Source organism: Mustela putorius, unplaced genomic scaffold (assembly GCF_011764305.1).
Source record: "Mustela putorius furo isolate JIRA1106 unplaced genomic scaffold, ASM1176430v1.1 tig00000275_pilon_pilon_pilon, whole genome shotgun sequence".
In the NCBI taxonomy this organism is placed as follows: Eukaryota; Metazoa; Chordata; class Mammalia; order Carnivora; family Mustelidae; genus Mustela; species Mustela putorius.
Genome location: NW_025421341.1, coordinates 2,375,685 through 2,390,669, shown reverse-complemented (window position 1 = coordinate 2,390,669; position 14,985 = coordinate 2,375,685). Strand labels below are relative to the sequence as shown.

At 42.7% G+C, this 14,985-nt stretch overlaps 1 protein-coding gene across 1 annotated transcript in view; it reads left to right on the top strand.

Moving 5' to 3' along the window:
- The first annotated feature begins 2,937 nt into the window (after positions 1-2,937).
- The window catches only part of DNAH7 (dynein axonemal heavy chain 7), a 254,346-nt gene continuing 242,298 nt past the window's right edge, over positions 2,938-14,985 (top strand). Inside the window, 2 exon segments of the mRNA XM_045078496.1 lie at positions 2,938-3,118; positions 13,694-13,756. Coding sequence (XP_044934431.1) covers positions 3,104-3,118; positions 13,694-13,756 — 78 coding nt within the window. The 5' untranslated portion in view covers positions 2,938-3,103.

The following is a 14,985-nucleotide window of genomic DNA, read 5'->3' as shown; positions in this document are numbered from 1 at the left end:
CTTCTGCCTGTTCTTGGAACCCTACCTCTACCTCCAGGTTTTTACTGCAGTGCGTCTCCTCAGAGGCTCTGTTTCTATATGGGATTTTCCATTCCTCCACACTCCAGGTACAGGGGATAGGGTCTGCCCCATTCGTCAGCAGTTTTCCAGTTAAAAGTTCTTGCTGATTTTAGGCTATAACCTCTTCTCTCCTGTTTCATTCATGGGAGACTTTGAGTCACAGCTCTCCACTCCACTCCGCTATTTCAGTGTCCATGGGGACAGCCATAGCCTTAGCAACTCAGTTCCTTGATCGGCCATGACAAAAGTCCATGCTTCAGTCACCCACTTTCATGGCCATCTTGGGGACTTGTCAATACCTGGTGCTGCTCCACTTCGGAAATTGCGGAGTCCCTGCTAGCACTCCTGTTCTTTCTGCTGTGACAGTGTCTCCCACCACGTCTCCCTCACCGAGATGCCCACCCACCCTACTGGACAGCTTTCTCCCCATTTAATAGCCGTGTCTTCCTTTACTGATTTTGGGTTCTGAGAGTCTCTATTTTAACTTCACTCTTAGAGTCTCCATTCCCTTGGTCTGTTGCTGCCGAAGGAGGCCATCGAAGGGCCGTGACCACTGGTTGAACCGCGAGCGGGACCCAAGCATTGGGAAGCTCCCCCCCCCCACCTGGGAATGCACATTCTGCCCGCGCTGTTCTCCAGGACGCCACTCTTGCGAGAGCAATCTGCTGCTGGGCCCATCTGGACGTGGCTGAGCCCTGCTGGGGTCTCTACAGAAACGGAAGATTCTGGCTGGTGGGCGTGGAAATCTGTTCGTCTTATGGCTGCAGAAACCAAGCCTTGCCGGCAAGTCCCTTTGCATATAGAACCTGCCGCCTGCTCATCTGGGGTGGCCTGTTTTCTCTCTCCAGTTTCTGTCTGCCTTCCCTGTGTGGGGGCAGCTCGGGAGCCAACAGTTATCTTTCTGTCACCCCGGCCTGGGAAGTGTGTCGTGGGTTGGTTTTCTTTGAACCGGAGCCTGAGTGTTGACGTCTCCGGAGTACAGGGTTTTGTCACTCCTAATTCAGAGACTTCAACTGGGTTGTTCCTGTCTGTCCTCGATCACTCCTATTCTCTCTCCTTTCCTGCCGAGTAGTTATTTCAAAGCCTTTTCGTTCTGCTCCAAATTTTGACCAATACCTGCCTCTGATCTTCCTTCAATTTCTTTTTTTTTAATGGAAGTATGATTCCCTACGATGATGTGTTAGCTTCAGGTGTCCAACATTTCCCCGGCAGTTCCGTGCCTTACTCCGTGCTCACTGTGATCATCACTGTCCCCATCCCTAACTGTACAACAGCATTACAATGTTATTGGCTATTTTCTCTAAGCTCCACTTTTCATCTCCATGATTTGTTTTACAACTGGTTATTTGTACCTATTAAATCCTTTATCTAGTTCACCCATCCCCTATCTCCCTTTCTTCTGGCAACTACCAGCTTGCTCTCTGTATTTAAAGAGTCTGCTTTTTGGTTTGTTTCACTTGTTTTGTTTTTTAGATTCCACATAAAGTGAAATCCTATGGTGTTTGTCTTCCTCTATCTAATTTATTTTATTTACCATAATATCCTCTGGGTCCATCCATGCTGTCACAAAGGGCAAGAATGTATCTTTTTTCTTTTTTATGGCTGAGTAGTGTCCCAGTGTGTATAGATCCTACTTTTTTTTTTTAATCCATCCATTGATGGACACTTTGGTTGTTTCTATATTTTGGCTATTGTAAGTGATGCTGCTATAAACGTAGGGGTTGGTATATTAACAAAGGAGGCAAGAATATACAGTAGGGGAAAAACTGCCTCTTTAATAAATGGGACTAGGACAAGTGGACCATGGACAAAAATAAACTGAAAATGGATTAAAGACCTCAATATGAGATCTGAAACCATAAAACTTTTAGAAGAAAACATAGACTTTAATCTCTTTGTCATCAGCCATAGCAACATTTTTCTAGATAAATCTTGGGCAAGAGAGCTACAAACAAAAATCAACTCTTGGGACTACACCAAAATAAAGTTTATGCACGACAAAGGAAACCATCAAAATACCCCAAAAGGCAACCTACTGAATGGGAGAAGATACTTGCAAATGCTATATAGAGGTTAATATCCAAATATATAAGGAAATTATATTAGACACCAAAATTATTTTTTATTTAAGAAGTGTACCGAGGACCCGAACATGTTCTAGACGAGACCGACACAGATGGTCAAAAGACCCATGAAAAGGTGCTCAACACCCCTAACCATCAGGCACACGCGAATCAAAGCCATGATGAGATGCCCCGACCCCTGTCAGAGTGACCGGACGGAACGACCCGTCGGAACAGGTGTTGGCGCAGCTCTGGGGGAAAAGCGACCCTTCTGCGCTGTTGCTGGGAACACACCCTGCTGCAGCCTCTGCGGAAAACAGTATGGAGGCGCCTCAAAATATTAGAAATAGAAAAACCGTAAGATCCAGGAACGCCACTCTTTACCCAGGAAAACAAAAACACTAAAGATAGAGACACCCTTGGGTTTATTACAGCATCATTTACAGCAGCCAAGACTTGGACGCTCCCCTCGACTTAGCTCTAGCTGTTCCCAGAGGAATTTAGTTTCTAGAGAAAAGCGAATTCACTGGTTCCCTGAGATCTTTCAGGGCAGGAGCATAAGTGAGGGGCTAGGGCCGGGGCGCGCAGCACGCAGCTGCGAGAGTCCGCGAACGGCAGGTCGGTGCGGGAAAGACATCCCTCCTCGGGGCAGAGGCGCCCTCGGCCTTCAGCAGTTCCACGAGCGCCCTGCGGGGGCGCCAGCGCGCCGGCCAGCGCCCGGGCCCGGCTCCCAGGCGCCCCCTGCAGGTCGGCGCCGCCCATCGGCCGGGGGCCTTCCCAGGAGCCGTAGGTGACCGGAACTGGATCCGGCCCGGGCCTGTTGCTAAGCAACGAGGACGCTAGGACCCCCCCCCCCCCCCCAGGGCGCTGTGGGCGCAGAGGCTGCGGGCGGGCTCTCCGGACGCCACTTCTCTTGTCTGAGGGGCGCCTCACAGGGGGATCAAGTCACCATCCGGTGACCCGAGAGCGTCCTGCCAGCCATGAGCGGCGAGCAGGTGAGAGGGTGGCCGGGCGGGCCCGCACCCAGCCTCCCTCAGCCTCGAGGGATGCAAGCGCGGCCCTCCGGACTCCCCCGCTGGGGTCGTGTGTGTGTGTGTGGGGGGGGGGGGGCGGTCCGCTTCCTTCGCTCCGGTGACGTCCGGGATACCGAGCGCTTTCCGCGAAAACTCGGTAAAAGTTTCCTTCCCGACGGTTCGTCCTCACGTTGTCACAACGACCGACCACTTCGGCCGAGCGAGCGGCGCGCGGGCGGGGGGACGAGGCCGGGAGCGTCCCCGGGGCGCGGGGCGGGGGGCTCGGCGGGGAGCTGCGGGCGGTTAGGCTCCCTGGGGATGGTCCCCGCCCTCTCCTAGCGGGGGGACTGCGGGCAAATCACTCTACCTTTGCAAGCCTCCCCTCCCTGCCCCGCGAGGGGGGTGGGGGGGGGGGGGTGGGGGGGGGGGTGAGGGCGGGGTAGGGGTGGGGTAGGGGGGTCAGGGCACCTCCCCCGCGAGGCTGCGAGGTTCAAGCGCGGCTCCACACCGTGGGCGAAAGGGCCTGGGAAGCGGCCAGTGGAATTTCTTAAGAAAAGCCCCATGGCAGGTAATAAAAGATGCGTGTTGCTACACCCACTTTTCTGAGCTTTCTTCATGGAATTTAAGGGCAATGATCAACAAAGGGATGCAGAACGGGGGCCCAGCGTCTTGATGCTGGGCAGGCTGGGAAGGCGTGAAGCCTGGGCGTGATTTTGGCGAGCGAGGACACCGCCCTGACTCCGCGGATGAGTATGGAAAAGGCCCCTTGAGCGTCGGGGTACTCAGTGGAGGACAGTGGCTTTTAAGCCTGCACATGTTGCTTAGCTTCTTTGTTTTAACACCAAGCTAGAATTCTTTCCTTTTTGATACATCTTTTTTTTTTTTTTGGTAGTTTATTGAGGAAAGGATGTTAAAAAGCAATTTATTCCCTCTCCCTTGGGCTGTAGATTACCAAAATGTCAATCCTAATTCATGAATCACATAATGTCTAAATGATCAAGAAAACCTGGTTTTAACATCGTATTGAAATGTGTTATAAATTGAGAAGAAACGCAGATCCACTTATCATATTAATCAGTGGTAAAAGAAGAAATGGACAAACAACCAAAAAATAGGTAACCAAAACACTGAGCCGCTAGGAGACGGTACAATGGATTGTTTTTTTTTTAATGTGATAACTGTAGTCAAAATCCTTTTAAAAACATTTGTCACCATCACCATCACTATGCATTAAGCAACTTATTTGCTCGATGCTCTTATCAGTCTTTGGCCTCATCTGAGCTGCAGCCTGTGTTGTAGAAATTTAAAACTCATGTTTACCTTACTTGTCATGGTATTTCTGAATTGGTATTATTTTCCAAAGCCCCCAGCTGACCCATTTACACCTAAAAAGTGTCCACTAGAAAAACCTGTTGGCAGTTTTAAGTTTGCTTTACCTTCATAAAAATGCTCTTTGGAAATGACACTCCTCACCCTTTCCCAACTGTTCTCTGAAAGAGACTTCTTGCGATGTCCAAAGAATGTGGCAGGAGCCCATCTAGGATTATTCCCACTGCTTTAAATGCCATTTTTAAACAGCAGAGGTCCCTCTCTCACTGCTTTGAACAGAAATTTTAAAACTCTTGGTACACTTATTTATGCTAATTTCAAGTGTAGTTTTCCTTTTGAAAGGATGAAAGCTTTTATATTTTAACCTAAAACAAATGGAATGGATTAAACTTTTGGAAATGCCATTCTTATGTGACATTTACTTATGTATTCACTTAGTTTGAAAAAGCGAGCAGGTGGTAAATCATATTTGCTGGAGGAGATTTTAACATATTCATCTCATTAGTGGAAGTTTGAGAGTGACATGGCATTTTTCAGGAATAGCAGTCTGAGTTCTTAAGTTAGGTATTTAAAACAAAGATAAATCTCTTGCAACTGCTCATTTTATTTTTAAAATTAAAACATAAAGTAAGGCATTTGAGCTTCATTGAAGAACTTCCAGTTTAAAGATTTAAAAAAAACCAAAAAACAGGCAAAGACCATGAAGTGCCCCGCAAATCCACTATGTATTGTGGGCAGGTGAGGAGGAAAAGCTGGCAGCCCATCTCTACCCTAGTGCTTTTTCTGATTATTAAATCGACTGTGATTTTTTTTTAAAGATTTTATTTATTTATTTGGCAGATCACAAGCAAGTAGGTGGGGGGGGGCGGGCAGGTTCCCCGCTGAGCAGAGAGCCCCATGTGGGGCTCCGAACCAGGACCTCTCAGGACCCCGAGATCATGACCTGAGCCAAAAGCAGAGGCTTAACCCACTGAGCCACCCAGGCGCCCCTGGAGGAGGACTGTGATTTTGCATTTATATGCTCATTCAGTTTTCCTGAATATCTCCTCGATGCCCTTGTTTAAAAAGGTCAGGGTAAAAACCGTTCCACATGACACCCATACCTCCTTGGTGAAAACTTCAACAACCATAATGCAAATATAGGACCACTATGTTAAATCAATGCTGTTAAATTTGGAAAGGTTATTGTTTTAAAGAGAGCACTTCATAAAATGGCGGATGGAACTAGACACATTCACAGATTCTGGTCCTATGAGCAGAATGGTTAAGCTTAGATTACTACCAGTTTTATGATATCCCTTTCAATAGACAAGTAGTTGAAAATGAGCAAAATAAAAACTAAATGCGAAGCCAGAATGCTTCAGGATTGATCTAGACTCTGTAGCAACTTTTATTTTAATAATCTAAAGTCGTATTCGTTAGGATCCCAACAGAATACAGCTGACATGCTCAAAGGGCTTTAATTGAAGAAAACTTAGAGACCATTTGCAGTGGTGAGGGTAAGGGAAAGAACCAGTGGGGATGAGGAGGCGCTTACGGACTGAGAGCAAAAGGAGGTCATTACTGACCTAGGAAAGAAGTTAGGGTTTGAAGCCGATGGCTAAGAAAGAATTCTCGAGAGTCTTTGGTGCAAAAAGCTGATTTCACTGAAGCACTGGGACAGGATCCTTTGGTAGAGAGAGCGGCACTGGGGTCCTGAGGAGTGGCCCATTATATGCTTTTAAGTGGGGGGAGGGTTAGGGACAGTGTAGGCCTCCCACCTATTTTGGAAACACAGTTTGCAGGACCCTGAGTGGGCTAGCTATTGTTAGGAAAGGTCATTTATTACTGTTGAGTAAAAACTCAGGCATCAGACCCTTCAGATGGCTATTGGTGGGTCATACACTTGGGGAATGATTGTCAAGAGGTATCTTGGGGGGTAGAGATAAAGGAAGTTTCCAAAGGAGTTTTTATATGTTAAAGTAGACTTACAGGGTCCTGGGGGTGGGGCTAAGATTGCCTTTTGCCTTTGGCAAAGTATCCACAGCCAGGCAAGCCCTAGAGGAATGTCCCTCGGCCTGTTTCAAGGACTTGTCAATGGGCTGTAAAAATTTTTCTTCTGCCTTTGTTTTCCACATTAATTACCATTCCTGGACCTGACAGATCACACCATTTTCAAAGCCTGCTGAGAGGTGGGATGTTTGGAATATAGCTTCCTCCCAGGAGCTGAGCTCTGAAAGAATTCAGCTGTTATCAGAATGGGAAATGGGGAGTCCTAGGAAAGCCCTACCCCAAACCCTCACTTCCTGCTCTCTAGTGTCCTACCAGTGCCTCTCACTGCTTACTCCCCACCAGAAGCCAGAAAGCTGGGAGCCCAGGTGATGCCCATATATGGATTTTAGCCTTCCAGGCCTGGAGCAAGAAAAGCTAGGAGGCTGGGAGACTTGATCACGGCAAACAAAGCCTAACTATCACAGCAATTGTACACAGATGCAGCTTTCAGAGACCTTTCCCTACTGACAAAGCAGTTGGAATAAAATGTTTAAGTCTGTTGTTCACATGCCATGATTCATTTTCTGATTCAAAATCTTTATATACCTAAAAATAAATCTAAGGAAGATATCTAAGGCCCTTATAAAGAATATTATGAAATGTTTTTTGAATGATACACTCCTAGAATCTGAATGAATAAATATTCATGAAAGAGTCAATATCATAATTTTGTCAGTTTCCTTCAAGTTATTCTAGAAATTCAATGTATTTTTATCAAAATCTCCCCAAGTTTTTTTTTTTTTTTTTTAATCGAGGTGTAGTTGACATATAATGTTATATTAGTTTTGGGTGTACAACACAAGGATTGGACAAGTTTAGATGTTCTGCTCACTGCAAGCAAACCTACCATCTGTCACCATAAAATGCTGCTGCTGGATTATTGACTAGATTCCCTCTGCTGTACTTTCTATTCTCCTAACTTCATTAACTAACTGGAAGCCTGAATTTCCCACTCCCCTTCACCCATTTTCTGCTTACCCCACCCCTCTCCCCTCTGGTAATGATCGATTTTCTGTATTTTGGGGTCTGTTTAGGCTTTTTGTTCATTCACTTCTTTTTTTTAGGTTTCATATATAAGTGAAATCTGTGGTATTTGTCCTGTCTAACTTATTTCACTTAGCGTAATGTTCTTTATGTCCCTCCATGACGTTGCAAATGGCAATGACCAAGTTATATTCTATTGTGTGTATGTGTGTTTGTGTATGTGTTTGCGTGTGTTTGTGTATGTATACCACAACTTTATCCACTCATGAACAGATGGACACTAGGGTTGCTTCTGTATCTTGGCTCTTAGAATAATGCTGCAATAAATCGGGGTCATGTATCTTTTCAAATTAGTGTTTTTCCTTTTCTTTGCGTAAATATCCAGTAGGGAGTTGTTGGGCCACAATAGATTTGATTTTTTGAGGAAACTCTATACTGTTTTCTACAGTGGCTGCACCAATTTACATTTCATCAATCGTGTGTGATATTCTTTTGTCTTCAAAAGAATCTTCACCAATACTTTTTGTCTTCTTGATTCTAGCCATTCTGACAGGTGTGAAGTGGTATCTCAGTGTGGTTTTGATTTGAATTTCCTTGATGATTAGGGATGTTGAGCACTTTTTCACTCATGTGTATCTGTCATCTGAATGTCATCTTTGGCCAAGTGTCTATTTATTTTTTTTTTAAGTGTGTGTGTGTGTGTGTGTGTGTGTGTGTGTGTATGTGTGTATAGTTGTAGAAGTTCTTTATTTTTTGCATTTTAACCCTTTATTGGATAAATCATTTGCAAAGACCTTCCTCCATTGAGTAGGCTGCCTTTTTGTTTTGTTGATGGTTTTCTTCTCTATACAAAAGCTTTTTATTTGTGTAGCCCTAAGAGTTGATTTTTGAATTTGTTTCTCTTGCCTGGAGACCTTTCTAGAGGACTATTGCTAAAACCAATGCCAAAGAGATTACTGCTTTATCATAAAAATTTTATGATATCAGGTCTCACACTTAGGTATTTAATCTATTTTGAATTTATTTCTTTTTATGGTGTCAGAAAGGGGTCCAGTTCCCTTCTTTTGCATGTAGCTGTCCAGTTTACTCAGCATCATTTACTGAAGGGGTGATCTTTTCCCCACTGTATTCTTGCCTCCTTTGTTGTAGGTTAATTTAACATACAGGCATGGGTTTATTTCTGGGCCCGTTGTGCTGTTTCATTGATCTGTGTGTCTGTTTTTATGTCAGTATCATCATGTTTTACTTACTGCAGCTTTATAGAATATCATAAAACTTGGGATTATGATACCTTTAGCTTTGTTCCTAAGATTGCTTTTGCTATTGTAGTCTTTTGTGGTTCCACACAAATTTTAGTATTATAGTTCCATGAAAAATCCTGCTGGTATTTTGGTAGGAATTACATTGAATCTGTACATTGCTTTGGGTAGTATGGACATTTTAATAATACTAATTTTTCCAATCTTGATGTGATTTCAGTCTTCCTAAATTTATTGAGACTTGTTTTGTGGCCTAACATGTGATCTGTCCTGGAGAATGTTCTATGTGCCCTCGGAAAGGATGTGTATTCTGTTTTTATGGAATGTTTGTATAAATCTATTAAGTCCATCTGGTCTCGTGTCATTCAAAGATGTAGTTTCTTGATTTTTTTGTTTTCTTTCTAGATGATCACTCAATTGATGTAAGTGGGGGAGTTAAACTCTCCTGTTATTTCTCCCTCAATGTTTGTTAATACTTCATGTATTTAGTTGTTCCATTGTTGGGTGCATAAATATTTGCAATTGTTATATTCTCTTGTTAGATTGACCCCTTTATCGTTATGTAATGCCCTTCTTTGTCTCTTGTTAGAGTCTTTGTTTTATTTTGTCGATTATAAGTATTGCTATCCCAGCTTGTTCTTTTTCTTCTGTTTGCATGCTATATCTTCTTTCAAACTTTTACCTCCAGTCTGTATGTGTCTTTAGGCATGAGGTGAGTCTCTCATGGGCAGCATATAGATGGATCTTGTTTTTTTTTTTTTTTTTCCATCACCCTATGTCTTTTGATAAGAACATTTAGACCAGTTAAGTGTAAAGTAATTGGTGGTGGGTGGGTATGTATGTATTGCCATTTTGTTAGTCCTTTTATGGTGTTTTTTTTTTTAAGATTTTTAATTTTTTATTTGACAGGCAGAGATCACAAGTACGCAGAGAGGCAGGCAGAGAGAGAGAGGGAAGCAGGCTCCCCGCTGAGCAGAGAGCCTGATGCGGGGCTCGATCCCAGGACCCTGGGATCATGACCTGAGCCAAAGGCAGAGGCTCAACCCACTGAGCCACCCAGGCGCCCTTATGGGGGTTTTTGTAGTTCTCCTCTGTTCCCTCTCTTTCTTCCCTTTGAGGACTTTCTGTAGTTGTTATGCCAGGGTTTCTGTCTCTTTATTTTTTGTGTATTTATTAAAGGTTTTGGGTTTGTGGTTACAATGAAGTTCATATATGAGATAATGCTCTTATATATTAAATTGATGGTCATTTAAGTTCAAACACATTTTAAAAGAATTTTTTGACTCCCTTCTCCCTACATACTCCCTACACACATATGTATGTAATATACATACATATTTTATGTATATGTTGTCATATTTTATGTTTTTTATTCATAAGTTTCTTACTTTTTTTTTTTTAAAGGTTTTTATTCATTTATTTGAGAGCGAGAGAGAGAAAGAGAGTACAAGCTGGGGGGAAGGGTAGAAGAAGAGGGAGAAGCAGGCTCCCAGCTGAGCAGGGAGCTTGACGAGGGGCTCCATCCCAGGACGCTGGGATCATGACTTGAGCCAAAGGAAGATGCTTAAGCACCTGAGCCAGCCAGGTGCCCCAGTTTCTTACTTCTATTGATGGCTCTTCCCCCCCCCCCCCCCCCACTTAAAGTAATCCCTTTAACATTTCTTGTAAGACTGGTTTAGTGGTGATGAACTCTTTTAACTTTTGTCTGGGAGAAACTCTTTATCTCTCCTTCAATACTGATTGATAACCTTGTTGCTTTTAAAATTCTCTCTTTATCTTTAACCTTGGACATTTTAATTATGTGCCATGGTGTGGACTTCCTTGGAGTCATCTTGTTTGGAACTCTCTGTGCTTCCTGATCTTAAATGTCTGTTTCTTTCCTTAGGGAAGTTTTCAGCTATTGTTTCTTCAAATGAATTTTCTGCCCCTTTCTCTGTCTTCTCCTTCTGTGACCCTTAAAATACAAATGCTTGTTTGTTTGATGTTGTCCAAGAGATCGCTTATCCTAGCCTCATTTTTTTAAAAATCTTTTTTTTTTTTTTTTTTGCTGTTCAGCTTGGGTCCTTTCTATTATCCTGTTTTCTGGATCATTGATCCATTCTTCTGCAATTGTTAATCTACTGTTGATTCCCTCTACTATATTTTTCATTTCAGTTATTGTATTTAATTTTGATTTGTTCTTTTTTATGTTTTCTGTGTCTTTTTTGAAGTTCTTACTACTCTTCTCTCCCCTCTGGTGAGCGACTTTATGATCATTACTTTAAACTTTCCACGAGGCATATTGCTTATGTCTGTTTCATTTAGTTTTTAGGAGGGGGCTTGTCTTATTCTTTCATTGGGAGCATATACATCTGTCTCCCCATTTTGCTTGACCTGTTGTGTTTGTTGCTTTGAATTAGATGGAATAGCTATTTCTCCTAAACTTAAAATAATGATCTTTTGTATGTTTGTTCCCTGTGTGGATTGTATGTGCCTGGTGGCACCGGCTGGCTGGAGCTCTGTCTGACGAGGGGCTCTGGGTTTGAGGTATTCTGTGCTGGGCTGCCCTGGTGGGATGAATGGAGCTGAAATAGGCATGGACTGGGGTGGTCCTGGGTCTCTGCATGCAGCGAGTCCTCTGGCAGATAGCTAAAACTGAAGTGGGTACAAGCCAGGTTGCCCAGATTGCTCAGGGTAGAGGCTGATCTGTTGGGGTGACTGGAGCTATGCAGGCTGGGGTGTGTCCTGGGGCACTCCATGAAGGGAGCACCCTGAGAGGATGGCTGGGACCAAGGTGGAGAGCAGGCCAGAGTTCCCAGGGTGCCCATGCATGTGGTGTCCTGGCAGGCTAGCTGGAACTGAGGTAGGCAAGGGCTCAGGGTTGTTGAAGTGCCCCACATGATGCTGTTTTGGGAGGGAGGGCTAGAATCAAAGCAGGCATGAGCCGGTAGGTCCCTGAGAGCTCTGTGCTCGGGTTGCCCTAAGCAAGTCATTTGAAATCAAGATGGTGTGGACTTGGAGTGTTTTGGGGTGGTGTGCGTCTGTGTCACCTTGGCATGACAGCTGGAGCTGTAGTGAGCACGTACCAGGGGTGTCCCAGCGTGCACTGCAATGGAGCCACCTTGGTGGGACGGCTAGGGCTGGTGTGGGTTAGGGCTGGGACTCACTGAGGCAGTAGACTCATGATGGCACCTGGACTTTGGTCCTGTCCACACGATCCAGGTGGAGGGAGAATGTAAACCATGGTGCTTGCCAGCTCCTCTAACCCAGAGAGCTCCAGCCACTGCGCTGCCACCGTTGCTGGGGTCCAGAGCTGACTCTTTTATATTCCTGCTGTTCTTTTAAACAATGGGTTGTTTTTGTTTTTTTCTGTGCCCCAGGGTATCTGGGGTTGGTGTGAGCTGGAGACTTGGTGCTCTCTGAGGCAGAAGCCTGCCTGAGGTGCTCAGACCCTGCTCCTGTCTGTGGATGTGGAAGGGGAATATAAGCGATGGTGCTGGTCGGACCCTTGAGCCTGGAGAGTGTCCAGCAGTCCTTGCTATTTGATGGACTTCTAAGGCTTAATCTTTTATGTTTTAGTTCTTTTAAACCACTTTTTTTTTTTTTCCTGTGCCTCAGTGCATACAGCTGCTCAGTTCCACAGTACCATTCCCCCTCCCCCAGCCCCTGCAGCCGGCCGTGTTGGGAGTGCGTGTTCCTTTCCTTACTGTGTCTCCATCTCAGTTGCCCATTCTCTGCGGCCTCTTTAGCTTTTTGTGCAGCAGCTGTTTAGTCGGCCTCAGTTCTTCTTCAGGAGGAGCTGCTCAGGAGATAGGTGTAAATTTTTGTGTCTGTGGAGGAGCGAAGTTCAGAGTCTTCCTAGGCCACCATCTTGGACCAGAACTCTGTATCTGATCATTTTTAACAATAGTACGGTGGAGAGAATTGCCTTACATATTTCAAGACCTATTGTAAAGTTACAGTGATGTGACACAGTCTGTATACAGACAAACATATATACCAATGGAATTAAAGGGACAAAATTGGGTGTACACATATAGATATATATGTATATTAAATACATCACCAATACGTGTGTGCCTGAGATGCAAAAAGTGTATGCAGGCATAGTAAAATGTATGCCATGTTTATTGGAACATCTTTTGTAATAGAGAAACATTGGAAATTAGCTAAATGCCTACTTGCAAGTCAAAGGAATGGATAAATTGCATTATATCCGTATAGTAGAACACTATTCAACTGTGAAAATCAGTGAAGATGATATCCACATGGGAAGTGAGAAAACCACGTACTTGCATCCTGAAAAGTTTGAAAAGAATTCTCCTTTTGATGTAAGGGAAACCAACTGGAACACTACCAATAGAGATGGCGGTGAAACCTGCTGGAAGTTGCCCCTGGATCAGCACGTAACATAGGCTAGAAAGGCGCTCTGCTCAGGGGCAAGGAAGCTAACTGCTGGTATCAGCAGCGTGGGCGCAATGAGGAAAAGCACTGGAAACTGGAAGAAGAGTCCCTTTTTCTTACAGTGTCCCTTTTGAACCTGGAGCAAACTTTGCACTTATTAAAATTGTCTTTAATTTTAATTTTTTCAGTAATGTTTTATAACTTCCATTATGCAAGTCTTAACACTTCTTAAATTTATTCCTATTTTATCCTTTTTATTTCTACTGTAAATGATTTGCTAATTTCAATTTTGGACTGTTCATTGCTAGTGTCTAAAAATACGATTGATTTTTTTGTGCATTGGTCTTATATCCAATGTTGGAATGTATTACTTAGCTCTAACAATTTTTTGTGGATTCCTTTGACTTTCTGTACACAACATTATGCCTTCGAATGCGTATATTTTTAGAATATTTTGGAGGATATGTACTTTATATTAGACACTGTGAAAGTTAGTTGAGTAAATCAGTTGTAGCATTAACAGACTGAACAGTTCCATTTTTTGTTTTTATTTTTGTATTTTTTCATGCAGGACAAATCAGCCGGCAAAGAAAAATCCAAGACATCAGTCAGATTTTTACCACAGCTATCTACGGTAATTTACCAATATATTCTCATACTTTATTGCTTTGAGAAGGTAACTGAATTTCTGGGTTTAAATTCTCTGCTTCGTTTCATTCTTTTCTGATGGATAGCATCCATGATATGCATATTGAGAAAAATAACCAGCTTAATAAAGGAATCATAAGTTACAAGTACTGGTTTGCAAAGAACACTCAAGTATTCTGAATAAAAGAATTGTGAAAATGGGCTAGCAGAAGCTATATCGGAATCAGGAAACAAGGACTTGGGTTATAGCTTTGCCTCTAATGACTCTGTGACAGTTGGTGAGTCATTTGCCTCTTTGAGCCCCAGTTTCTAAGTCTGAAAATGAGAAGAGTTGATTTAATGAACTTTGAGGAGATGCCTCTTCCAGCACTAACGTGATTTCTTAGATCTCGACATCCTTTGTCATTATTTTGACTTTAAATTATCATTGTTCAGTAGAAACAACAGTTAATAGACATTTTTAGTTGATAAAGTGCTAGAAAAGTTAGATTTGACTGCAATAAAATTTACTTTCTAGTAATTATATTGAGTTTAATGCCATCGAGTTATACTCTTGTGATTGCTGGAAGTTGAGTTTAAGTGGAGGTTCAATGCAAACATTACTTGTTTGAAACATCTTTTAAAAACTCAGAATAAACTATAAAATATGGATTGCTTCATGCAGAGATGATTCCTAATAATTTGAAATAAAAGCTGTTCTCATCTTAAAAAAATCTCAAATGAAATTTTGCAGGTGAATGTTCTTGAACATTTCAAAGTACATGTTAATTATGAACCTGTTTGTGTTGATAATGTCAAGATTATCATACTATGTTTTATAAAATAAAATTTTAGCATTTTTTTAGTTCTGCAAAAATCTGTTTTTTAGTTTAAAGACAAAGATCTGAAATAGACATTTTCCCTTTAAAACTTCAACAAATTTTAAAACTGAAAAACAAATTGCCATTTGTTTTTTTATGTTACTGGTATATAGGTTTGGAAATATCAACAAAATTTAAATTTACTTACTGAATAAATATTCAGTGGTTGAGATGAATAATCCTTTCTAGCCAGTGAGGCATATAATTGTCTAAAATGATTTTGTTGCCTGGTTTAAGCCATATGCTGTGTTCTTATTTGATTGTATCTTCGCTTTTTTTTCTTTGTGTCCTTTGGAATTTTAGAAATAAAAAAATTATTAGACAATATTTTTTTAATGATATTCTAAAAAGTAAC